Source organism: Chelonoidis abingdonii, chromosome 2 (assembly GCF_003597395.2).
Source record: "Chelonoidis abingdonii isolate Lonesome George chromosome 2, CheloAbing_2.0, whole genome shotgun sequence".
In the NCBI taxonomy this organism is placed as follows: Eukaryota; Metazoa; Chordata; order Testudines; family Testudinidae; genus Chelonoidis; species Chelonoidis abingdonii.
This window is the reverse complement of record NC_133770.1, coordinates 108,021,015-108,047,648: the sequence shown is the minus strand read 5'-3', so window position 1 is coordinate 108,047,648 and position 26,634 is coordinate 108,021,015. Positions and strand designations below refer to the sequence as shown.

At 37.9% G+C, this 26,634-nt stretch overlaps 1 protein-coding gene across 3 annotated transcripts; it reads right to left on the bottom strand.

The window, feature by feature from the left end:
* Positions 1-83: 83 nt before the first annotated feature.
* On the bottom strand, positions 84-26,435 carry C2H7orf57 (chromosome 2 C7orf57 homolog). 3 transcript variants are annotated; one of them, XR_012655254.1, is made up of 10 exons: positions 26,342-26,435; positions 25,748-25,804; positions 22,656-22,853; positions 21,402-21,510; positions 21,096-21,255; positions 14,212-14,256; positions 6,985-7,085; positions 5,288-5,424; positions 3,483-3,954; positions 1,326-1,344 (listed from the first exon to the last, which is right to left on the bottom strand). XR_012655254.1 is itself a non-coding variant. In XM_032796819.2 (9 exons), the coding sequence occupies exons 1-9, from the start codon at positions 25,800-25,802 to the stop codon at positions 1,278-1,280; spliced, it is 1,044 nt and encodes a 347-aa protein (XP_032652710.1). In that variant the 5' UTR covers positions 25,803-25,812; the 3' UTR covers positions 84-1,277. The 3 variants fall into 3 exon arrangements, 2 of the variants coding, with proteins under 2 accessions (XP_032652710.1, XP_074918709.1); XM_032796819.2 differs by lacking the exon at positions 26,342-26,435 and having other exon boundaries at positions 84-1,344; positions 3,783-3,954; positions 25,748-25,812; XM_075062608.1 differs by lacking the exons at positions 1,326-1,344; positions 14,212-14,256; positions 26,342-26,435 and having other exon boundaries at positions 25,748-25,812.
* Positions 26,436-26,634: the final 199 nt, after the last annotated feature.

Sequence of the window (26,634 nt, the reverse complement as noted above, 5' to 3'; positions counted from 1 at the left end):
TAAATCAATGCAAACTAATTCAGAAAGCACTGCATTCAAACAGATGCTTTTTCGGTAATATGACTTAAAACCTTTAATTTTGGATTAACAGATGTACAATGAATGGTGAGTATATTCTGAAAAGGAAATAACCAAAATAACATTTCAGTTGTAATAATACTTTGTTTTTTTTCTTTTCCCCCACAGTATAAAAGGAAATTTCTTGATGAACCAAATCCAAAATTATGTCCATTCTCTAGTGGAATCTACTCAAACAGATTCAATGTTTGTATGGTTTATGAGATTCAAGGGACAAACCCTAATTCAAACAGACAAAAGTAAGTGTGAAAATGCGGTACTGAAAATTGTTAATACATCCCAGCTTTCAGAGGAACATCTTTACCATTAATATGCATTGTTAATTCAAAAATATAACTTTTTTTGCTTAATATGAACCAACAACACAGAACTCAAGCATTAAATACAATTTTGTTGACCCAGTCAAAATTACAAGACATACAAAATTATTAAGACTTTAAAGGCTTTAAGTGCAGACAGCAAGTATTGCTCAGATCAGTCTCATTGTTTGCGCTATTGAACCACTTCCAGTGATGCAAAACATGCAAAACTATGACACATGATGCTACAGAATCTGCTGAATTGCTCCTGTCCCTGCAGCAGTGCCACCGATCAGCCAATTCTTATGTAGCAGGTGCAGTGCCGCAGTGCTGTAAGAAAGCTGTAAACCTTGTCTAAGAGTTTTTGGACCAGTATAACTTTTCAGTTGGGAGTGTGAGATTTTAATCTAAGTAGTTATATTAGTCCAATCTTTAGTGTAGACATGTTTACATCAGTATACTTCCCCTTCCTTTAACAGATAACTGTGTCCACAGTGCGGGGGATTGTACTACTTTAATTATATTGGTACGGTATTTGTATGTGGATGAAACCTTAATGAAAGGCAAATTGATGGGAATAGTATAGATAGTCTGGTGGAACCAGTGATAATAAAAAAAAGTTTCAATTTTGTATGCTGACATAACATTAAAACCAGACCTAGATGTATACTGCAGTAGCTATTGCCTACACTGTAAAACTTGCTGGAGTGAAGCACTGAACCAATTTCATCTCTGGTGTAAAGCTACTGAAGTAAAGAAGTTGCACCAGGGATGAATTTAACTACAATGGTTAGATACTTGTAATTAACAAACATCAACCTATAAACATAGGAGCCTGTTTCATAAGCTATATCATGCTTTACTGTTCTTGATGCTCTTTTTAAAATATTAATATCTTTATTACATCTCTGAAGCTGCAGCTTTTACTTGTCTGTTGGAGTCAATTCGGGCTGGGATGTCTCTGAACCTGCAATACAAAAAATGAGAGACTAGATGACAACTTCTGACAATAAAACAATATGGCCAAATGCTAACCTTTCACTTGCCAAAAATACCTACAAAGTCTAATACTTCTATTAAGTGACCAAGAGGAAAGACAATGCTGCATGCGAAGTTTGCAATGCACTGCTGCTCTCTGACCAAGCATCAATGCCCTGTAATGCTTCCTTATCGACTGCTCACTTGTATGCATCCTGTGTGGTGGACAAGTGGCAAAACAGCATCAGATATAACAATGCTCCACACATGAAGCCAGCTGCAGAAGAAAACTAACTAAGACCCTGATTCTGCCAGTTCGGTGTGGACAGACCCTAGTGCCCATGCAGAAGTCAATGGCCTGTGGAGATATCTAGCTGCAGATCAGCTATTCCAGCTGTATGATGCCCTAAACTACCTCTGCCCATGAAAGTATGAAGGGAGCCCAAGCAGAGCTGAATTCCATTTCTTGTGGGAATGCATGCTCCGTGTGAGGGGCCCCCATATTCTGATATTCAACTGTGCAGTGGAATCACAGTAGCTGTGCTCTATCTGAGATGCTCCATACCCATTAAGGAAAGGGCAAAGTTTATAACTTGATTTAAATGTACATTTACAATCCTAGACAGTGAGTCACTTTAATTGCAGAAGAGCTCTACACTTGTAACCCTCCAGCCCCATTTCTATATACAAAGCTGACTCATACTACTACAGTTGGCAACTGTAACAAGAGAAGGCAGGGAACAAGATAAAAAAAAAAAGAAAAAAAAGTTTGGCATGGGGGAGGTAAAAATAGATAGAAAAAGGTAGCAAATGGGGGAAAAGTAAATGCTAAAGACAAAAGTAAAAATAATCATCCTAACGTCTGTATCCCATATAATTTTCCAACTGATTATTATGTGGAATACCAAACTGAGAAGTAAGCCAGCAATATATGGACTTTAATAGCTTAATACCATGCAATAAAACAGTTTATCCTCCCTTTCTAACTAATCTTAGATTATATGGAATAGATTATGTTTAATGTGGGAGATTTACACTATCACAATCTAGGGAAATTTCAACACCTGTGCCCTTTTAGATATTTCTTTGCATAATTTGTGGCTTTAAATTGAGTAACAACTAAAAACACTTCATTCTCACTGTCACTGCACATAACTCAAAACAAGACCCTTAACAAGCTGACATAATATCAATTGGCTAACTACATCACTGACAACTTGCCATCTCTCTCACACACCATGGAACTCCAAAATCTAGATACTTTCTGGTAATTTACATAACACCAGTCAATGTGCTAGGTGTTTATATGGACCTGTCAGTTTATGAAATCAGTACTTTGGGACTGTTACAATTTAAGGATGGTGCTGTAGCCATTAACCTAACTGGCACCCAGTAAATGTGCACAGCAATTATAGTGGTAGTATCCTAAATTCTAAATTATGACATTGCCTTGCTGTGAAGTGGGAAGAGATGTACAGCTTCAGCACCAGACTGGCAGTACTAAGCCTTTGAAAGAGTGTGGGAGGTGGAGGGGAATAGAAGAAGGTACAGCAAATAGTCCTCCCAGCATGAAGGGGGCAAGACCAAAACTCCCCAAAGATACAACTCATGTAGGGTCAGTCAGACCTGCTGCCAGTACTATCTAGCCCGTCTCCTTTGCATACTGGAAGAGACACTATACAGGTGTGGGAGGAATCTACTGGGAGAAAAAACAAGCATGATCTCACCTTAACTACCTAATTACCTAGAAAAGGCATCTCAAATCATTAGAAATCTGTCACACAAATACATACACACACACACAGTAGAAGTTATTTACTTTTCACCACTCTTCATACTATGTCTGTCACTTCATTTTCTTTTATAGTTGATGTTTAAATTTTATTTGAAGTCCCACTACATAAATTAATTTAAAAAATAAAAAATAAAAGGAAAAGTGAGAGAATCAAACAACTAGCCATTACCCTGAAATTCCTGCATTGTTGAGGCAACATCTATTCACACATACCTTGAGTCAGAGGTTGACAGGTTAAGCTACCCTACCTAACCTGCCCCAAGTTTCAGATGCAGCACAGTAAAACAAAAATCAAAAAATTAAAAACATGCTCTGAGACTCAGTGTATGCACCTTTCCTTCATTTCCTGAGATGCTCCATCCTAGGCTTGCATACAAACCTGCTTCCACTGAAAAAATTAAGTTGGAAATTTAATAATGCAGTAATCTTAAATTTCCACCTACAAAGACCGCAATAGTTGAAAAATTCAGGAAGAAAAGGTGTTATGTGTTAAAATCTAAAACCAAGGGTAATAAAAACATTAAATGTTTGTGTTAGGGAAAAGTTTTTAGGTTGCTTGGTTGATTAATGAAGTCTTTAATTCTCTTAAGACAGCAACGCGTTCTGTGTGGATAGGGACTGGGGTGGCATACATGTTGAGTTTGAAGAGTGACTTCTTAGGCGGGGCACTTATTTCAGGTCCAGATTGAGATCTGGGCTCATCCTTTATTTTTGCAACAGTTTTTCTTTTGAATGACAACGTATATTTTTTAGCTTTCTGCTTCTTTCCTATTTTCTTCTGGTACTCACTTGGAGGAAGAGTTTCTGCAAGAAATAATGCAGAAAGAACACTTTACTAAAGATGCCATAATAAAATTAACAGAAAGTGTATAAAAAACTGAGTAAACAAATTTTAAAATTCTTAAACCAACCTAAATCAATTTTCAATCAAACTCTAATCCTATTTATAGTTACCAATTTGCACCACTGTTAAGATCAATATTTATATTATTTTGAGTGAAATTTTCTGAGTGAGTACATTTTACAGTCACAGTTTAATATACACATAGCTCCCTACAGTATGCTTGTATGCCTACACTAACATTGCATGCATACAAGCATACTATAGAGAACCATGTCTTTATTCAAAATCAAGAACATATTGCACACATTTTTACATTTGGCTTTTGGAATTTCCCTGTTCACAAGCATTTTAAAAGGCATATGTTACCTAAAACCACAAATGTTTCTAAATTAAAGATAACAATATAAAAAGTTAGAGGGACAAATGAGGACGCCTTTGAAATAAATGCATTTAAGTATTCAAATTTACTTTAAGAAATAGCAATTGCACAGGGGGTGGGGGTTACATAAAATGGAAATAAACTCTCAAAGTCTGTGGCTCCAGAACTATATTTTTTGTATTTAGTATCAATTAATAATGGTTGTGTGTCAGTGAATAGATAGATTTAAGATTACCATGTAATTATTAATAAAAGATTTATTGAAGTCAATTGTTGCATGTAGATGTTTTTCACTTTATAACACTAAAATACACACATAATAATGCTATATATTTGTAGTTTTATGGAACAGTGCATGACAAAGTGAGATTCTAAAGCATGAGTTCTGCATAGCTGTGTTTTTCTTTTGCTGATGTTGGATTTTTTTGCACTAACAGCATTTCTTCAAAACCTCCATACTCAAAAGCAGACAGGAATTAGTTTTTGCGTAATGACACTGATTGATCTACCTGTCATACTGTTGATTTTTGCTGTGTTTGGGATGGAGATTTCAGAAAAGGCCTAAGAACCAAGTTCTATGTACCTAAGCCAGGATCCAGAAGAGTATTTAAACATTTGTTTAACTTTAAGCAGGTGAGTAGTTCTATTTCTTCAATCTCTTTGGTAAATAAAGCAAGCAGAATTAGCCACAAGACAAAACCAAAGCATACTTTCACAACTTAAAAGATATATAAAGTCACTGACAACTTCGCCTCTACAATTAAAGTCACATATTTTTTAAATTGGGGCCATATTGACATAATTAGAGCAAAATAAAAAAGTAAATGTAATTATATTCAAAAGTAAGATGTGTGAGTTGATAGAGATAATCTTGGTTACTAACTTCAGAAAAAAATAATCACAATACACTTCACCTTCAGTCTGCTCATTATTTTTTGAGGTTTGCTGAATCTTTTTCTCCCAATCATTACGCTGCTGAATCCAATCATCCCTGTAACCATTGCTAATCAGTTTGCTGAAGTTTATTGGTTCATTGTTTTTCTGACCAGGCCTATACAAAAAATAAATAAAATAAATAAAAATAAAATAGATATCAGACAAGAGTTCAGAAATAAAACATAAGAAAGACTTGGCAGCAACCATTTTATTTTACAGAAAGGAGAGTAGCATCTTATACCAAGTTCTTTTATATGCAAGTAAATAACAAAAACAGAACTGTCATTTATATTATTCATTTTCTCATGGTTTAATTAGCATAATATGAATTTAACATGCTTCTTATAAAATAATGTCATGAGGTTTGCATAATCAATCATAAATAACCATAGTTTTTTTTATCATAATTAACAGGCAAAATTTTGCGGTCCTCATTCAACAAAACTCAATTAATGGGAGATTTGTGTGATTGAGAGCTGCAAGATTTGGCCTTATAGCAGAATGGTAAAGTGAGATGAAAAGGGTAATTCATGTCAGAAATGGAGAAGTAAAGCAAATAAAAGTCAACAAGTTCAACAACTAGATTCCTAAGCAATGTTAAGTCGAAGGGTATAGCTACACGTTTTGGTGTGAGCCTCCCAGCCTGGGTTACAGGCTTGGGCTACCAAGGCTCATACTAGCACTCTAAAAATTGCTGTACAGACAGCACTTTTAATTTGCTGTTTAAGCTCTGAAGCCTACAGAGAGGGGTAGGCTTCAGAGCATAGGCTTCAGTCCGAGCTGCTACTTCAAAGCGCTGTCTAGACAATTGTTTTTAGAGGGCTAGTCTGAGTTCCATTGCCATGTTTGCCAACCCAGAAAGGCAACTCATTCTCAAATGCTGTGTAGAAATATCCAAAGTTACATAAATGTGGCATTTTCTATTCCCATTTTTGCTGTTATATATACACATAATGCTTTTGTTCAAATTATTAACCACAGAATATAAAACATACTGGGACTATACATTTATTCCTTTGTATTTTACAATAAGTATTCTTTTAACAACTTGAAACCATCTAATTATACGCATAGCTAATTGATGTAATCGCATGTTCCTATCAGTTACCCTGGTTCTCCCTCCTATAGTTTGTTACACCACTTGTGTCTTGTCTTAAATTAGATGGTAAACTCTTCAAGCCATGATGGTAACTTATTGCGTCAGACCAAACAACAGCCTCAATCTTAACTGGATTCTTTGTGCACTACTTTAATACAAATAGTGATAATGGACATTATGGTCCATTCACTGCATTGCACTGAGAACCAAAAAACAAAACACTATTTTTTAAAAAAGTCTTCTGTTTTAAAAAACAACAGCAAGAAAGTACTGGATGTGCACAATAAACATCATTGTAGGAACCTAAAAGTTTTGAATGTACTGACTTGTGTGTGCCTACTTTTTCAATTTTGTAGTTACTTTTAATGGTATATCCTAAAAATTAAATAACATGACTTAAGTTACTTATAAAACCATTTTAATATTTCAGATGGTACACGTGGTAGCCCGAGAGTCAAGGTAGCTCAGGCCCATTACAGATATAAGCCCTGATCCTACAAACATTTATATAAATGAGTAAAGTTAAAATGTTTTCAGAATCAGGGCCTTAGTTAATACAATGTGTGTGCTACTTACATAGGCGGAAAATAAAGCCTATTTCCCCCGTGGAATTCCTTATTTGCAGTAGAGGGTGGTATTCTGTTTGGGTATTTGGGGTTTATAGCAGGAAGCTTTACCTGTGTTAAAGAAAACCTAATTTAACAACAATGTTATGATTAAGGAAATATACATAATCAGGGGACATCAGAAAAAGGGATTACTTTGGTAGCTCTACATATCTTCAGTATTTGCACAATTCAAGGTACCGTATTTCTAGCAGTAAGTTTAGGAAAGTAAATGATAAAACTGAAGAAAATGAGATAACCCTATTTATCACTAGTTATATTAGTAGGCTTTTAAGTGACACCACTAATAAATCTGCTGAGCCATAAGCATTTCTCTCTGACAAGAGAGAGTTGTAGTACATTTCTAACTAAAATTAAGCCACCAAATTAAAATTTAACAGTCAAAGCTTCTCATCATGGCTCAGTCCACCGCATGGAAGAAATGAAAAAAGTCTGAAGTTAAATCCTGGTCCAACTGAAGTCAATAGCAAAGCTCCCTTTGACTTCAGTGGGGTCAGGTTTCATCCCTGGTTTAAGAACCACAGTCCATTTGGTTAAGAAACATAGGGTCTCCCAGAAAGTAATAAAGCCATTACTATATTAATCTGAGGTGGGAAATTCCAAACAACATAGATACACAGAAGGTGGCCTCAAAATTGAGCTTTTCCCCTCTTTTCTTAATTACGTATAAGGAAGGCCTGAAAGGTGGTGATTTTTAAATTCTGCTTGTTTATTTACACTGCAAATTCAGGTTCAGTCTAGTATGGAATATTCTTTGATACTTGGAGACCTAGTGAAATGGTCACATCAAAAGAGCCAAGAGAGTAAACAACGAGTAACTAAAGAGACACAGGAACCTTAATGGGACTGTTTAAAACTGTTTGTAAGTGTTAACATCTTTATCCAAAATGTTAATTAGTAAGTGAAGTTAAAGGAAGTCTTGGTTAAAGGTTCAATACCCTTGCCTCTTCAATTAAGGTGTTGAAGTCAAAATAAATATCCCCCAAACCTTGCAGATGTCCTTCAGCAACAATAAAGACCAAACCTGACTTTCCCAATATTTCTAAGGTTAAAAATCACAGAAATGATGTTTTAAACATTCTTTTAAGCTTCCTTTATACACCATAAGTAAGTTAAAAATGGCACAAGCCCAATTTTTAAAGGTCACCTAAGAATTTTTAAGATCTTCTTTGTGTATTCTTTAAATTATTAGAACCAAAATTATATGTGAACAAATTTTTATCTACTAAAATATCTTATATAGCTAGTTGAAAGTCAGAGTTACCAGGACATTCCAACACACCAGAAGATATAGATATAATCACTGCTATCATATTATTACAAAAGCTTCAAGACTGGATGATCAGAAGTGAAGTATATTGCTATATAAATTAGCTGTGTACTACTGGGCATAGAGCCATTCTGTATTAAGTTGGATCTGATCAATACAAGAAGATTATATATAATTGTTAAAGTACAAAATAATAAATATCAGAAATTGCAACTAGGCTGCAAGCCTGACAATACAATTTATTTTTGTATAGTAACATTCATATGAAAATATAATTGAAACACTTCCAAAACAAATGCAGCTTATTCTTCTAAATACAAGTAAATTATGGAGGTTGCAGGTAGCTTATGCAGATGTGATATGATATGAGTGAAGAGGAGTGTAATAAAAATGTGAAATGATTGTGCATGTACTAACTAGAAGGCCAGTGAAAGACAAGATACAATGAGAGGTAGTGAGGAGAGGAGGAAGAGGAGAGATGAATATTTGACGAGTGTGAAGAACTGGATCATTTCCCCTGCACCTCTATTTTATGGAGGACATATGAAGTCTAGGATGGAGCTTTTGTACTGATTCTGAAATGGAAAGACCATGTGTGAAATCCTGGCCCCCAGTAAATGGCAAAACTTTCAATGACTTCAGTGGGCCAGGATTTCACCTAAGGTGATGCATTCCAGCATCTGGTAATGATAAGATGATGAGGTTATTTCATTGTGAACAAAATGATCGTTGAAGAGTTGGGGCTTAAAAAGATGAAAAGACGGGAGATACTGTTGTCAAAATGAAAGGAGTTTACATGAATACTAGTTTTATGTCATGGTGTCTTTTATTCAGACCTGGAAATTGTAAATTCTAGTTGTTTAGAATCATTCTTCTACACTATCAAGTACTGAAAAATTGAGGCTCAGTTTTTCTAAGTAAGTAATTTGTTTGTGCTTTATATTTCAAATATTCTTAGGTGCAATGAATCTGTCTTATTGTTGCCTTCCTCTATCTTCATTATCAGCATTGACAGTTTATTTTTATTTTTATCAATTTACATTTTCACAGTTGTGGGAAATTATGCAGAGTCACACAATGAGGGCATCAGACAATAAATTGTTTAATGACAGTAGACACTGAGACTCAAAAAGTTAAAGCTTTGTAACAGTTAAAACACAAACTGTCAACATCACAGCTCAAAATATACAAAATAAATAGCCTTAAAATCAAACACTAATGAGATCTCAAGCAGCATTTTTCTAAGGCCTGGTCTACACTGGAGGGGGGGGGGGGTGGTGGGGAAGGGAATCAATCTAAGTTATGCAACTTCAACTTGGTGAATAATGTAGCTGAAGTCGACATACAGAGATCTACTTACCGCGTGTCTTCACTGTGGTAAGTCAACAGCTGATGCTCTCCCGTCGACTCCGCCTGTGCTTCTCGCTCCAGTGGAGTACCAGAGTCAACGGAAGAGCGCTTGGCGGTTGATTTATCGCATCTAGACTAGACGCAATAAATCAACCCCCACTGGATTGATCACTGCCCGTCGATCCAGTGCGCAATGTAGACAAGCCTTTACTTTGCCTATCTGAAAATTCTGATTAGTACTGATGGAAATATTTTTTCACTGGGGTGTGTGTGTGTATGGTGAAACTGACATATATTGAAATTTGCTGATAAGAAATCTAATCCTCCCAACCCTACACAAAGAGTACCACAGAAACACAGTTTGATATGGTTATGTATATTATGAACAGCAGATAGAAAGAGAAAAAGAGTGTTTTTGGCAGTGGAAAGAAACAGGAACATAAGATAGAAAAAAAAAGAAAAGCCTAAACAATTACAAAAAGTAGGACATGGAAAACAAAGTGCAGAGGTAGGCAAAACTCTACTGCTTTTGATTTTTATTAATAATTTTTTATTTGACTCGAATTTCAACAAAACATCCACATTGCAGCTGAAGGCCAAGGAATAATTCACTAAAGTGCTTCCTCAAGCTTTGAAAACCTTACTTGATTATGGAAATGAAAAAACTAAAAAGCAATTTTGCCATACTTATTGTGCAGTCGTGCTCAGACTGTGATCAAGGCAGACTCTCATATTTTCATAGTTAATTTTGATAATTCTCATTTTATATGCATTTCATGGGAAAACATGAAACAAATTGTATGTAATCAAAGATTTCCTTAAATTACAAATGAACTGGAGATCTTGGTTTCGCAGCTAGAAAACAGCTCATTCTTCATCTTAGGAAAATCTAACTAAATTGGGATAGATGTTGGATTTACATTCAAAAATATAATTCTTCTCTTCTTTATGAAAAGTTTTTCCAGCTGCCTTTATGCTAAGTATACATGAATCATCTGAAAGCCATTCAGGCTGCTAACCAGTTTGGATAAAACAGCTGTCTCCAGGGCTTCTCAGGCAACAGCCACCACAGCAACAACTCAAAGAAGCCAAACTAGAGAGAATGCTATCGGGGACAATGAAGCCAAATGTCACTTGCTTTCTGCTAATGAGTACAGTTATTTACATTACTAGTAGCTGAAAGCTCAAGCTATCACACGGGTAAAAAAGCAAAAAATGGCTGAGAAATTAAAAATGTGGAGGGTAATTGTAAACATCTGCTGTTGGGGTTCACCCCTCTCTGGGGTGGCTGGGAGCCGGACCACCTCACTACACAAGTCTAGTGCACTGACGAATTAGCCTGGTGAGGTAGGAAACAGCCAGGAGCTCAGGCCCTCAGGCAGCGGCTGAGCAAACAGGCTCGTATTGGAAGCCCAGACCCTAGGTCAGGGCAGGGCAGCCAACCTCAGTTCACGGCTCAGACCCTCAGGCAGGGGCTGAGCAAACAGTTCAGTAAGTTAAGAAGCCCAGGCTCCTGGGCCTGAGCGTCGGGGCGAGGGGGATACTGCCACCTGTGAGTGGGGTGGCAGGGGAGATGCAAGCCTGCCCACTCCTCTGAATCCCAGCCCGGGGCCCTAACAGCAGCCGGCAGCCTGCTGCTGTGTCAGTGGGGATCCTGGCCGTAACACACTGACATTGGCTCTGGGTGTGCCGCAGCCAGACTAGGGTCAGCTGCCCCCGGGCTACTTTCGACCTCCCCCTCTACCGGTACTTGTGTCTCAGCGGCGTCTTCCACAACGTCCCACACCATGGACTCCTCGGGATACTGAGCGAGGGTTAAACTGGGCAGCTCCTCGGGGTTGGTCACAGGCTGTAGGAGTCTCCCCAGCAGGAGCTAGGGCATAAGCATCTGGCCTCTCCAGCAGCCAGGCAGCTTCTAAGCCCTGGGGCTGGGTTTTTATACTTCCTGCCCTGTGCCTTGACCTCTGAGGGGCAGGCACAGGCTCCAGTGACTCCTCCCACTTTGACCTCCATAAGGGCTCGTCCCTCTCTGGGGCGTCTGGGAGCCAGGCCACCTCACTGCAGTAATAAACTGAGAATCCCAGTGACAATTGAATGTGGTGATATTCTAAACAAAATAAGCTCTCGGCCATGCTTGCATCTGCTTCCATTTCTTCACATTGACTGAAAGACATCGTAGGCTTCAGAGTGACGTCGGGGGTTATTGTGTGTGCTGGTTCTGTCATTGTGTGGGTGGTTGTGTTGATTTGTGTGTGGCTTGTGCTGTGCTGGGAAATTTCTGTTGATCTATGCTAATGGGAAATGCAAAGCTATGTGTGTTTGCAGTTATTGTGTATGCTGGTTGTGTTGTTATGTGCTTGGTTTTGAAACATTGTGGCAGTTAGGCCAAGTAACTCAACATCTGTTCTGTCTCTCTCAAACAACCAATGAAACTGTTGCATGAAAATTAGCTGTAGAGTAAGGGTGGTGATTGGTTGAGTTATCTCTGATATCACAGTGATCTAGGACTCTTGGCATGGCATAAATACATGCCTTGCTGTAGCAGGGGTGTAATTCATAAAAGTCAAAATGGCTGAGAACTTAAAAATTGGATGGGAACATTCTGCAAAACCTAACGATAACAGAATCTGGTGATATTCTGAACAAAAAAAAATATCTCTGTCATGCTTACAGCTGTTTTCATCACTTCACGCTGGCTCTACAGACATTTTAGGCTTCAGAGTTACAAACTGTGACAATCATCTAATCTTATTACTGTATATAAATACAATATTAAAAGCTGTGTAACTGTGGTTCACTATTGCTATATTTTAAAGTCATTTTATGGAACAATGGGTCATTTATGTACATTCCAGTGTAAAGTGTTCCAACTTTTTTGGAGACACTGACAATTAAAATATACTGTAAATAAATACATTTCTTTACATATGTTTTTAAAAACACCATCAATTACTAAGTAATATAATTTTTTAAATGCTCACATTTCATTATTTATGCTGCTTATTTTTGCATTTTCCTTAGCAATGAAGTTGATTTCAATGAGTGAAATTCTTCTCTGCGTAGGCTGTCAGCACAAAATTTATGCATAATTTCAGTCTGAATAAGTGGATCATAGGCCTTGTGCTAGCCTTTTGCATAGGAGTGAATTTCACATTCAGATTCTTAGTTTCAAACATTACCTGGGAATGATTGTTTAAAAACAACTGTTTTCACTGAAGTTTTTTAAAACTGTGGAGATGAGTCTGCTGGCCCTATATTTTATAAAAACATGTCAGAAGCACTTATATTTTTACCCTTTATTCCTAGAAAAATTATTGAGGAAGCAAAGAAATGTTAAGGCATCTATACATGAAACCTACATTTTATTGTTAAACCTTTTTGCTGTTGCTTCTCATATGCTCATAATGTAAATAATGACCTTTCCTACGTGTGAAATAAAAATAGATGAATTTAAGATTTCTGTTTTTAGCAACAAGAATGAGAGAGAGGAAAGAACACTGAGTAATTAAAGTGCTTGTAAATTGCTTGTAAAGTGCTTGTAAATTGGGAGTAATATTGCACATCTCTGTGATTTAGTGTTAAAGCCCTATTCAAGTCTAGGAGTTCTCAGATTTCTCTTTAGAGTTTTTAAAACTAGTTTTTAAATTGTATGATGTGTCCTGCTAACTATATATAGGAGGCTTCTGACATAATTTTACTACTAAGCTCAAGTATAGTCATGGGGAAAACAGGTTTCTTCTTCCATAGTAACGGAGCAAGTCCAATAGTTCACTTGGGAGCTTATTTTGAGTTCCACTGCGAATCAGTTGGGAATCAAAGACCAGAGATAGAAATGGCCAAAGCACAGAACTGGTACACAGGAGATTTGAGTTTTAGTACCAACTGTGTCACAGACTCCCTTAGAGACTTGAGCAAGTCATTTATTCTCTGTATCCCAGTTTTCCTATCTGTAAAACTGATGACAAATGACTGCCTACTTTATAGGTGGCGAGGCTTAAATCATTAATTTTTATAAAATGCTTTGAAGTCCTTGAAGATAAGGCACTATAACAGTGAAAAATAACTGTATTATAAAGCATCTCTTTAAAAAGGAAGAAGATAGACAGTGACAATGATCAGGTTATCTTTTTTTAAAAAAAACCTTTAACTTTTGATACTGAACTTAGTTTTTAAAAATGTGTTTAAAAATTTTTAATTATAATCACATAGCTACTGCTAAATCTTGAATAAAAGTGATTTTAAAATGCGTAATTCTCAAGAAATTGTATACAATACAATGTAAACTGTTCTGTACATAACGGCTTAACAGATGAGATACTAGGAGATAAGTTTTAAAAAAAGAAAAGAAAGCAAGAGTAATGTTAGCCCTAGAAGAAATAAAATTTTAGAAAAGAAGTTGAGAGTCAAGTGCAGTATTATAACATAAATTAAGCCTGCTTTTGGGAACAATACTTTTTGGAAAGTCAATATATACTCTTGGACGGTACTGTAAAATGATTACTGCATTAGGCAAATTTCTTTTCTGTCAAACCACACTTGTTTTAGTGATATACGCACCTCTTTTGTGTTGCCCACATGGACCTCAACTTGAACAGCATTTTCCTGATAGGAGAATTAGCGAATATTGTAACTTATGCAAAAGACATGATTTAAGATGCTTGCCTTTTGTAAACTGCAATGAAATTTACCGATAGTTGTTGCAAAATTTGACTCGCAGGCTATCACAGGTAAAATGGGGAAAGAGACCAGCCATGGAAACATTGCATCACTGCCTTAGGCAAAAGGAGTCCCACTGAAATACCCTTGCATACCTCTCAATCTGCCAATGCTCAAAAGTGAAATAATGGCTAGGAAGGAGGGGGAGAAAAGTTACATTTTAGGATGGTTATGTTAAAAAAAATCTGTATCAATACCTAAATGTCAAATTTCAAAGATTCGAAACAATAAGGCAGCATCATATAGCGGCTTGAGAACTAGAAGTGGGAGGCTTGGGTTCTATCCTCAGCTCTGTCGCTGGCCTAGTGTGTAATCCTGAGCTAATTGGTTCATCTCTTTGTACATCTGTTTGTCTGCATTGCCTGTTTAGACTGTAAGCTTTTTGGGACAAGGTGTGTGTCTTTCTATGTGCCCACACAGTGCCTAGAATAATAGGACTCCAATTTTGATTGGGGCACTTAGGTGCTACTGTAATGAAAATCATTAATAATGTGTTAATGGGGCCATTAGAAGATGCTGCACTATCACCAGTACACTGTAGATACTCTGTTGAGCATCTCTTTCCTTTAAACTTTGATTCCATGATTTCTTACCATTCCTCATGCCAAATCAATGTGAGGTCATCATGGATGAAATCTAGCTGGTTTAATTCAATTTATAACATGAAATCTAAATAAAATTGAAAAGATGCTGGTGGCGGAGAAACATCTTGAAACAACTGTTCCTTCCAATTAATGGGTAATCTTCAGACTTAGGGTTACTGTTAATAACCACTTGAAACCATCAGTATAGCAAATTCACCTTTTAAGAGGGCAAAATCCATGTGAACATCTAATACCAGTGTTCCATGCACTGGCTTTCAAACTTTCCTCTGGGTGCAATTAAAGATGCTGGTTGGTTATCTTTAAAGCCCTTAAAGTACCAGGGCCTAACTATCTCAGAGACAGGAAAAATATATATTTTGTAATTCTGCTTCTCTGAAAATACCATTTTGAAAGATTCTCAGTCCTAGGTCTTAGCCTCTTACAACTCTGCTAGCTCTTAGGCTTTTGACCATTAAAGGCAGTAGTAAGAAGGCAGAGCATGTTTCAGGCCTTAACTGGTTATCATGCATCAACTCTACCCAAGTCCAAATGCTCCTCTCCAAAGAGTTCATTTAGTTCTGATTGCATAAGACCTGAAACTCCTACTAACAGTAAACTAGAACAAGATGATTAACATATGATAAAAAAGCCTTAAAGAAAATTAAAGAAAAGGTACAAAGTGAAAAACATCTCAAAAGGTAATAGGTAAACTCTGAATAGAAGTACATGATAGAGAATCCTACAGCATAGCTTCTGGGGGGAAAAGAATTACAAGGCAAGTAATTTTCTCTTCTCTAAAAATATAATCTATACAGGATTCTCACTCCTGAATAGTAAAAATTTGAGGGATCTCCCCTCCCCACACACACATAAAAATAGTACAGCTGCCACAATAAGGCCAGTGCCAATAATATGACCTGAGAAAGTACAATCTTTTTTAATAAATACATATAGAAGGCTACCTCTCAATAAATAACATCAGACATAATTCAAATCTTTAGAATCAATCACTAGTCAAGAAAATTGATATAAATTTGGCTAACTGAAAATAAGAAACAAAAATTCTTAGGGATAGGTGAGAAAGTTTCGCCACCTCTATTTGTGAACAAGTTCTAGAGCACTGAACTGTTGAAATCGAGTTCCCTCTTGAAACCTGAACGCAAGCAATAATTATATGTAAGTATGCAGAGCAATTACTATGTAGCTGCTACATATATGTCTGTGATGGAAACATTCCTGAGTCAGGTAGCAGTGGTCATCTTATCTTGGATAGAGTGTGGACATGGCTTAGCTTCATGTCAGCCAGGTCACAGTAATGAGAAATGGAATCATACAAAACCTGAAGAATATTAGCAGGACAACATGCTCAGTAAGGTGGAACACCAATATCAGATTGGAAAGGAAGTGAAAATGAATCTGTAGCAATACCACACCCTTATGAAATGTGGCATAAGGCAGTTCAGTCACTACAGCAGAAATTTATTTAATCTATGAGCTGAAGTCATTGCCACCAGAAAAATGAAGTTCCATGTAAGAAATTCTTTTATGTAAATTACTTTAGGGGTCAAGAGAATACAAACCACCAGCCTGTAGACACCTTGCCTACAGATCTCTATCATGACAGAAGCTACCCAGTTAGAGAGAAAGGCCTGGAAATGGGATGGCACAATGGGTCCTGGTTCTAAAGTGATTATCTGAGGCCAGACTCTCAGCTTGATAGGACTAACTTTGGCCATCTCCAGCAGAGCTGAGCACCTTATTTGTCTCAATCACCAGGAAACTTAAGATCAAACTTAGCCTTATCTAAAGTCTGCCATTAGCTTTGTTACAAATGGGATCAGGTGGAAGGCATAAAGGAACTTCTCACCCCAGGGGATGGAGAAGTTGTCACTTGCTAATGTGGTCTTTTCTTGGTATCATTCATAGAGGACCAGTAACTTCTTGTTTCAGTAAAAGGTGAGGAGATTCACCTTCAGTGTGGCCCACCGAAAGATCTGATCTCCTCCCACAGTGATATAGAGATCACTCATGAAGATCTGTCATTGTCTGATTCAGTATGTCTATGATCATGTTCTTCTTCTCTGCTATGCATATGACAATCAGGATTGTCTTGAGAGAATGCACGTTCCACCTGCAAGGCTTCTGGATACAAGAAGCTCTGAGTTTCACACATTCTAGTGCCCTTCTCCAATATAGAATGTGGTGGCCTGCTTGTCTGTTTGAATCAGGATCACCTTTTGGAGGCATTTTGAAGCTCCATACAGCATTCAGGATTAAAGCTGGGTGACATTTTTTTGGATGAATATAGTTTATTTGCTAAAATATGCAGTTTCAGTTGACCCAAAACTATTTGCAAATTTGAAACAAACTGATTAAATAGTTTCAGCTAAAAAAAAAAAAAAAAAAGAAGAAGGAACCCTCCTTATAAAGGTTACCCCAGTGATTAGAACACTCACCTGGGCTGTGTAGGAGACACAGGTTCAATCCCCCTTTTGATGGGGTGTGTCTACCCTGTATTGACCCAGCTGGTGTTAATCTCACATTGTGGGAGGAAGAGGCAATGCCCCCTCATGGCTGCTGAGCATGCTCCACCTGGAGACAGGATATAAAAGGGAGTGACCCAGCTCACTTTGGGCTGGCCAAGGAGAAGAGTGGATACATACTGCTAGTGAGTTACTGGAGTGACAGGCCGTGAAGGCCAAACCAGTGAGATCAACAGTGAAACCCCCATTGACTCTAGAGGATTAAAGTGAGCCAGAAAGCCAATGTCCCCAAGGGGAACTGCCAGAGCAGGAACCAAGGGTAGGAAGTGATCCAGGGAATATGACTGTTAAAATAGGAAACTGAGCTACACTGCAGAACACTGATTTCACAGGGCCCTGGGTTGAGACCCAGTGGAGAAGGGTGGACCTGGGTCCCCCTACCCCACACCTACTACAGGGTGTGGGCACTGCTCAGGGACTTTGGCTGTTAGGCCATGCTACCCTAAGAGCAAGAGCAGCCCCAAGGAATCTGTCCAGTAGGCTAAACTGCCCTGTTTTGTAGGCTAAGACAGCAGTACCTACTCTAGCCACTTGAGTCATAACCCCTTATTTGCGGCATACAACTGGACACCCTGTGGCACTCTTCCTCTACCTTATGTGGTGCAGAAATTTGAACTGGGGTCTACCCCACTGCAAGAGTACACCCTAACAGTGGACTATGAGATATTCTAGTGTAGAGCTTTCTCAGTTTCGTCTGTTGAAGTTGTTCCACTTTGTATGAGTAGTCATAAAAGCAAGGACTTGAGTCATCCACAACCTATGAAAGTGCTCTAACCACCAAGTTATAGAGTCATTCATACACTTTTCCTGTACCAGTGACCATTTATATTCATTTGCTGTGACAATTCATATTCATTCATATCACATGTCTCCAGATGTCCTAGTGACACATATGGACGAGCATAGCACAAGTGAAGAGGGAGCTGAAATCTTTCTTAAGGGCTGACTTTGCTCACTTAAATGTTATGAGTCTTAAAAGTACCAAGAACCACCTTGGCAGAATGTGGCTTTGGAAAAAATTGCTGATTGTACGATTGTATGATTGACATGGAACTTGAACACAGTCTTTGGCAAGAAGCTTGAAGCTCAACAGTGTAATATTGTCCTTAACATTTAGAGTGAGGGAGGTGAAGGTAAGGGAAAGATCTCCCAGGCCCCAGTTTTCCTGGACATGGCAACTGTCAGAAACCCATCTTTTAATATCAGGAATAAGGGAGTTTCTCATAATTCAAAAGAGAAACACACAGAAGGTTGAAGAATCAGCAGTAGAGCCCAGAAGGGAACTTTGTTTTCTAAACTGGACTAAACAGGAACCCTCCAGGGTAAAATGTTTTTGCACTTGTCCGTAAGGGTTTCCTTAAGTACATCCTTAAGGGTTTCTTTCTATGACTGCAGCAAACAACTTTTGTACCCTAAAGAACGGTGTCTAATGATTCTAAACTTCAAAATGGCACTTTGCTTTCAAAATTTTAAACCAAAGATTGTTCTGTTTCTGCATTGAGAACCTTGGCTCTACCCTAGCAGCTAACTACAAATTATCTAAAGCATCACCGTAAAATAAGAAAATGGAAGACTTACTGGAATTTTGTTTAAATAGCATTAAGAATTCATTTGTAAAAGTTCAACTATATAGATTGCAAGGCCAAGATACTACAATAAAAATTATTCCCTAATGCTCTCTCCATTTTTTTATTAGAAGAATCTGTAGGAAGGCATTCTTAAACAATAATAGCATAGAAAATCTTTATGAGGGGGGCAAAGAGGTAAAACTTGCTATGAAAGTGGGGCATGCCATGATATTTCATGTTAAATGGAAAATTCTTCATAACTGCCACCGGAAGAGATCCACAAACAAGTAGAGAAAAATCACTATTGAATCTTCTGCAGCCAAGACATTTTCTTCAGTAAAGGCAGACCATTTCCCCAACCTATGCAAGTAGTGTTTAGATTGAGTAACCCCTCAGAAACACATTCCTCCTCCTACTTGTCACAGAAGTCGGATATGTCCTCACCCTCCTCTTTAGGGTCTAATTCATCAAGGTACTTAGAACAGAAAAATCCTGATGGAGAAAGCTGGAATGACAATGCATGAACCAAGGGCTCTCGGAAGGAGCACAATCAGGTAGGAACCAAAATAAAATTTAAACTAGGAAGAGTTAAGTGGTCAATCATATCATCTTAGATATCTTAGGGCATTTGCTCTATGGGAGTTAATTTTTAGATTTAGCATCTTTCAGTCAAATTCAGCAGTGGTGAAAATGGTGGCATAAATTACATGATGGCCCTCAACAGATTAGAAAGCAGGTCTAAGCAGCGTAGTGTAATGTATTCCAATTTCAGATTCAGTGGAGCTACAGAATGACTATAAACTACTGACTTGGAACGCTGTGGACCAAATTATGGTCTTGGTACAAATAGGTCAAGCTCCCACTGAAGTTAACTTGTTATGCCTGCTCACCTCAGGGATAAACTTGGCCCCAGATGTGTTGACAACAGTGGGGTCATAAACAAGATGATCAGGGGACCTGTTTTATCTTACATCCTCCTGTTTTCATCCTTTTAAAAAAGAAAAAGCTTCCTCCCCTGTTTTCATCACCTTGAAATTTAATCAGGAGGCTTCCTTGGGAGCTTAAGCTTCTATTTTAAATATTGGTTATTTAAGTCTTCTTGGGGACTAGATAGTTCAGGAAATCAACTTCATGTCTCTAAATTATTATCTAAATTACAGTGTAATCACCTGACAACTGTTTGCTTGCTTATGTGGAATGACAAGATGTTCCCTGCCCAGTTCTGTACGGATGGACAGCCATTACAGGAGCCCCAATTCCCAACTTCACTAACTTGTAGTTTCAGCAGAATGCAAGGTAATTTGGCCCAAATTTGCACAGGTAACTTGGGTTCACAACTTGAAATACCTAGAGCCTGATTTCCAGATTTTCCTTTGACGTGAAGAGAAGTGTTGGTGTTCAGCACCTTTGAAAATCAGATCCCAGGTGTCAGAAACATAGCATGAAGAAATTGAGCACCCAAAATTAGTGAACACGTAAAAAAAAAAAAAAAAAATTTAGGCTTTAACTGCCATCACAGGTAGCTTTAGCCAGATCAAGATCAATCCAAACTAAAGGATAATGTGTGAAAAATTGCACTAATGACTGCTTGTACTGTACCTATTATGTGGATAAATGGAGGATATCTGTTTTCAGAACTGATACCAAAGCACTTTTCAGAATATTTCCTCAAACTAAACACAGAACCCAAACTGTCTCCCAAACATTCACCTGTCTCTAACAAGAAAAGATCCAGAGAAAGGCCTACATTGGCAGAGAGTGAATAGAAAATAAACTGCATTATGAGAGATGACTGGAGAATATTTCACTTTAACTTTGCAGTACATGAAATGTACAATAGGATTGGAAAATGCATTCCTGGTACAGTATGCTGCAACAAGAAAACTTCAAGACAGAACTAAGTATTTTAAATCACTTCTATAATTTCAGTACAAAAATGTGGTGGTCTAATGCACACTGTCACTACCCTTAACAAAAATAAATAGTTTTTTCAGAAGTTTTACACCAAGAAGAGAGTTTTTAAATCGTACCTTCTTTTTCTCTTTGTTCTCCTTGTCCTCAGCATCCCTCTGCCAAATACTTTTCATATCAAAATCAAAAGGCCCTCTTTTTGTTTCATAGTTACCATTGAGCTGATCAGACTTAAACTCTTCATGAACCATGTAGTCAGGCATTGAGGAAACTTGGGCTCTGTAGACCAAGATTTCACAATTATTTTTCTATATTTTTCTGTTGCAAAAGTATTAATTCAAAACATAAAACTTAACAGACTAACAAAAGAAATACAGTAGATTACAAAAAATTACACAGCCTCCATGGAATCAGAGCATACTTACTTAGATTCATCATCTGTTAGTGGTTTACTGTGGTGTGTATACCAGTCAGGTACAGCATAAGCTACTGGGGATGTTTTTCTTGTACTAGGTGTAAAATGTTTCAACAAATCTTAAATTTTTAAAAAAAAAAAGATACATTAATGCTGTAGTATTTTCCATGGTTATAAATGAATATTTTTATGTTTCTGTTATCTTTTACTACATTTTTTAATAAAAGAAATATTTCTATTTGTAGCCCTTATTGAGATGCAACTGGACAATCAGAACTTTCACTACTTTTTAATCCTAATAGGACAGTCATCAGCAGTGACTACCCACAAAGCCAGCAAGTGGCAATAGTTCTGAAGGTCTGGCCAATTCATTTTTTCAATATTATTTCTAATACTGTATTTCAATTGTATCAGGTATGTCATTTTACATATCTTGACATAGTTGTATAATACAGTGCCTGAAAATACATGTGGATGTATTTCTCATTTTACAGACTGGGAATCATTGAAACTCTGTGGAAAATTTATGTCCATTTAAGTTTTTCACATATTCAATGAGCTGAAAACAAAATATATGTATAATAAAAACTATTTACTTGCAAAAACTGAAAAGTAATTTTAATAAAACCTTTACAGACTTTTTCAAATTTTATGACAATTTCACATCCCTCAATGCTAAAGAGGTATATTTTTACAGTTCTAATAAACCTTTCCAAGCTCAGTACCCAGGCAGATACTTTCTCTGTTACACACAAAATAAATTGTTCAGATCCCCATGTAATGACGCTGACCTGCCAAATAATTTATACTGTGGTTAGAATGTGTCGGCATTAACATACCCAGATTTTATCATAAAGGCTTAACAATGTTCTAAATTCAATTTAATAGGACTAGAAAAAGTGTTCCGGATCAGATGAAATATACTTTCAGAGCTAATCAATGGATTTTAGCCTAATAATAATAATTTAGCCATGAAAGATAGAGAAGGAAGGGCAAAAGCTGGAGCAGAAAACTGCTGAGACTCAAACAATGAAGTATTGGGGTTATTGCATGTGACATTAGGCTATAATGATTACATTTACTGATAAAGGTTCTTGCATTGTTTTCTTGAGGATTCAACATATTTCAAAAACATACATTTCCCTTTCCACAGTTTCCCCCCAAACATGTCACTTCTAAAATTACTGGAACAGTCTTCAGTTATATTTGTCAAATTTTTGGGCTCCCCAAACCACCAATAATGCTAAAATGAACTGAGATTCACCAGGTCGGCCTCCTTGCTTTGCCAGCTTTACGTATTCTGAGTCTGTGTCTTTGATCCATTTCCTGCGGCTCCCAAATGTAATTTCATTGTGATGTTCTCCAAGGTTGCTCAGACCTGGGATCTGGGATGGTGGAGGAATTGAGATTTCTGAGTTCATGGTCTTCTCTAATCGTTTCAGTGGAACATGGTAGTACCATTCTATAATAATTTAGAAAAAAATATTTAGGTTAAATGTTTACTGATAACATTACTGTGTCAAAGAGCAAATGTAATAATCAAAGTCCACATTAAACCACAGTGTAACATACTACATTTTATTAAAGATGTAATACAGGCGAGTCTCATCTTACACAGGGGTTCCATTCCACAGTTAGTGTGTAAAGTGAAAACCACCTATAGTCAAAATTACATTGAGTTGAATGGCAGGTGCAATCGCCCACATTACATGTACAGTATTAAAATTATTTTTTTTGGTTTTGCTGACCATGTAAAGCTGAAATCATGCATGTTAAATACGCGTAAGATGCGACAGACCTGTAGATATGAAATGCTCACTCAGAGAATAATAAATACTTGCTACTTCTAGGTAATCACACAAAAACTGTGATACCACTGTAGAGCCTTGTTTAAAAAGCCTTTAATGTTATTTCAGATTGTCACTGCAACTGTCCTACAATACAATGACAGGAATGTTATGTATCTTCCCCATTCAGAGAACTAGGTTAATGAATACCGAGATCAGTAAAATACAAAGAAGACAGCAATAAAATATATATAGAGAGACACCTATCTCATAGAACTGGAAGGGATCCTGAAAGGTCATTGAGTCCAGCCCCATGCCTTTACTAGCAGGACTAAGTACTGATTTTGCCCTAGATCCCTAAGAGGATTGAACTCACAACCCTGGGATTAGCAAACCAATGCTCAAACCACTGAACTACCCCTCCCCCTGGGCTAGCTGTAGCCGAAAGCAATGGAAGGCATTAATTCTTTGATGACCTTTCCTCATTCAACTAGTAACAAAAAATACTTAAATGCACTCCTACGTTTCTGCTATCAATTCTTGTTTTAGTTAACTACTGAAATATAATCTGAAAAAATATGATTAAATTAAACAGAGCACTAGAGAGTAAGCCACTTTCACAATATACCTAATTTCTTCTAATTTAAGACAAATTTCAAGCATTGCATGGCTGAGCAATCTTTCAGTGCACTAGAACTAGTCAGGTTAAGTCATTTGCTGAACACCTCTGCATACTGCTGAGGTGCCATTTTAAAAGACAACCTGAAATCAAGTCAGTTTCAAAAAGTGAGCTGGGAGTAGCTTGATGTACTACACCTGCCCTTGAATCTGACTCCCAAATTTTGTAGTTTTAAACTCACATTTTTCCTTTGTTTTTTTTTTCAAACATTTCCACTCACATTACTGTAGGAAAGACCCGCACAAATAAGGGAAATGGACAGCTGACTATCTCGGAAAAATGGTTAAACAGAATAGACACAATTGTGCTGTCAAAGCACAAAGTAAATATACAGGAAAAAAAAGATTTTTATTCACTAATCTTAAATTATAACAATCTTAGATGTTATTTATAGGAAGTGTAGGTAAAACATGTTCAGAGAAAACTGTGGTTTTTAAGCTAACACAGTCTCTATAAACAGATATTCCATGGAAATCAGTTAATATATTCCACGTAATGGCAATGGAAGGAGTGTATAAATGACTATTAAAAAATAAAAGATCTTTCCTTAGTGGCAGCGGCAAGAACCATTAGATTGTTGGGGATTTTTTTCACCACACTTACTAATTGGTCCACCTGGAATGGGATGTTTCATCCAACTGCTCATTAACAGGAACCTTTTCATTCTAGTTAACTTGGTGGGTAGGTACCAACTTGGAACCTTACTTTATTCAAACATATTTGCTGTGTTTGTATTTAATACTTTAAGCCCAGTGAGTTTTCGGAGTTGAATTACAAACTTTTTAAAATTAGTTTATAACGAAAATCCCAATGGCCTACCCACTGGCAACAGAAACAATTTGAGACCTTCTGGGAACCTCCTGTAAAAAGGAACAGTGACCCCAACTGATCAGGCTACCCTATGTTCTAATTTATAAATCAGACTGTGAAATTTTTAAAGCTGGTTTTATCTCCGTTGAGTTTCTCTCAGGCAGTACTGGGGAAGCAGAACATCTGCATGATATAGAAAGCAACACAGTAATTCTTGGTATGGAAAGAGTAAAGGGTTCAGTCAGCAGCAACAAACAAAAATCATGCTCAAATCTGTAGGAAGCATCAGAGGAAGACATACTGCGGGGGGCAACTCTGTTATGTACCTTGGAATCTCCCATAAATCCTTAAAACTCTTAATAAACTAGAACAAAGAAAACACGAACTACTGATTTACAAAACAAATATTATTCCATCACTACAAATTCTGCACAAACCACTACATTAAAAAAATTTAGTTAACCTCATCAAAGTAAGTTCACTTCCTTTTTTCACAATGCTATTTATAAGAAAAAGTGACTTTTAAATCTGGGTTGACTAATTTTCATGAAAAGTGGTGTCTGTTGCTGGGTACTACAGTATGCAAAACTGAAGTTTGGGAACAACCTTGGGTCTTTAGGCCAATACTCAGGCATGTCCTGGAGATGATGTCATGATGCCCAGGGCAGATAAAGTCACTTGGTAAAGTACATCTACCTAGCTGGATTATAGTGTAGCATTAGCTTCTGCCTTGACGCAAGAGAGGGGAGTGTTCCAAACAAGGAAAACAGATGAAGGCCAAAATGGGAAATGGTTGTTTCCTCACATTGATGAGCTTGAAGAGCATCTCAGACTCCTGTCTTGTGTGACCAGACCAGAAAGAACCCAAAGAAAATTCCACTATCAGCCTCATCCTTCCACACCAAAAATATCAAGGATTACAGTATTGAGGGATGCATGTTCCCCGCAGCATAAAATGCTGATATAGTAGGTAGTGTATGTCAAGTCTCCCTTCTTAGAAAACAAAGAGTTAGTTCATTTTTCACACCCAAGACATGTCCAAATTTAAATTTACATAAGGAGAGCAAACGGTATACTTGCCACAAGAAGCATATCGGTTGGGGGGTCCAGAGGGCTCTTTGCTCATATTCCTCATTCCTCAAGCCTATATGAAGGAAGGGTCAAAAAGGAAAAGACAAAAATAGTTATTTAACAGGAGCATAGACAACTGTTTTTTATTGGGGCAGGGCTAAAGTTAATCATGTAACAGTTGTACCAAAATTAAGTCTGTCCACTTTTAATTAAGTGAGATAAAAACACTTCTGTTCCAGGCTCAGGGATTCCTGATTTGTTGTTCTTTTAGAGCTGCTCCAAATCCCCAGTTGTATTTGCCCCTGTTTAACCAGATGGTGCATAGCCCTGCCCCTCTCCCCCGGCTCCTGGTGCCCTACAGTCTGGCCATGACCAGCATAAGGCAGGGGTCCCCTGAACTCAAGCAGCACCTGGTGGGATGTAGCCTGGAAGCCCCCACCCCGAACGAGGGGAAGGGCTCAGCTTGACACCCCGCACCCAACCTGGTACCCACAGACACTCCACCCCCGACAGACAGACAGACTGACTGACACCCGCCACCCCCTCAAACACCCTCACCCCCTGACAGACACGCCCCCTCCCCCCGCTTTCGGGGTCCCTTACCGGGAGTGTGGGGGGGGGGCAGGTCTCTTTAGAACTCGGCTCACGCGCGCGCTGGAAGGAACCGACCCAGCACCACGCCGCCTTCAGCAACAACCACAACAATCCCCGTTTCTATGGCAACGGGGACTCCTTCAGGGCCGCGCGTGGCGGAGGCGGGACTCCAGGGGGCAGAGGGAAGGGATGCGGCCGGGCCCGCGAGCCGCTACGGACGTCGGGCGCGCGAAGGGGAGGGTGAGCGAGTGACTGACGGGTCCCGCCCGGCGGCAGGACCCTGCCCCGATGGGCTGCGGCCT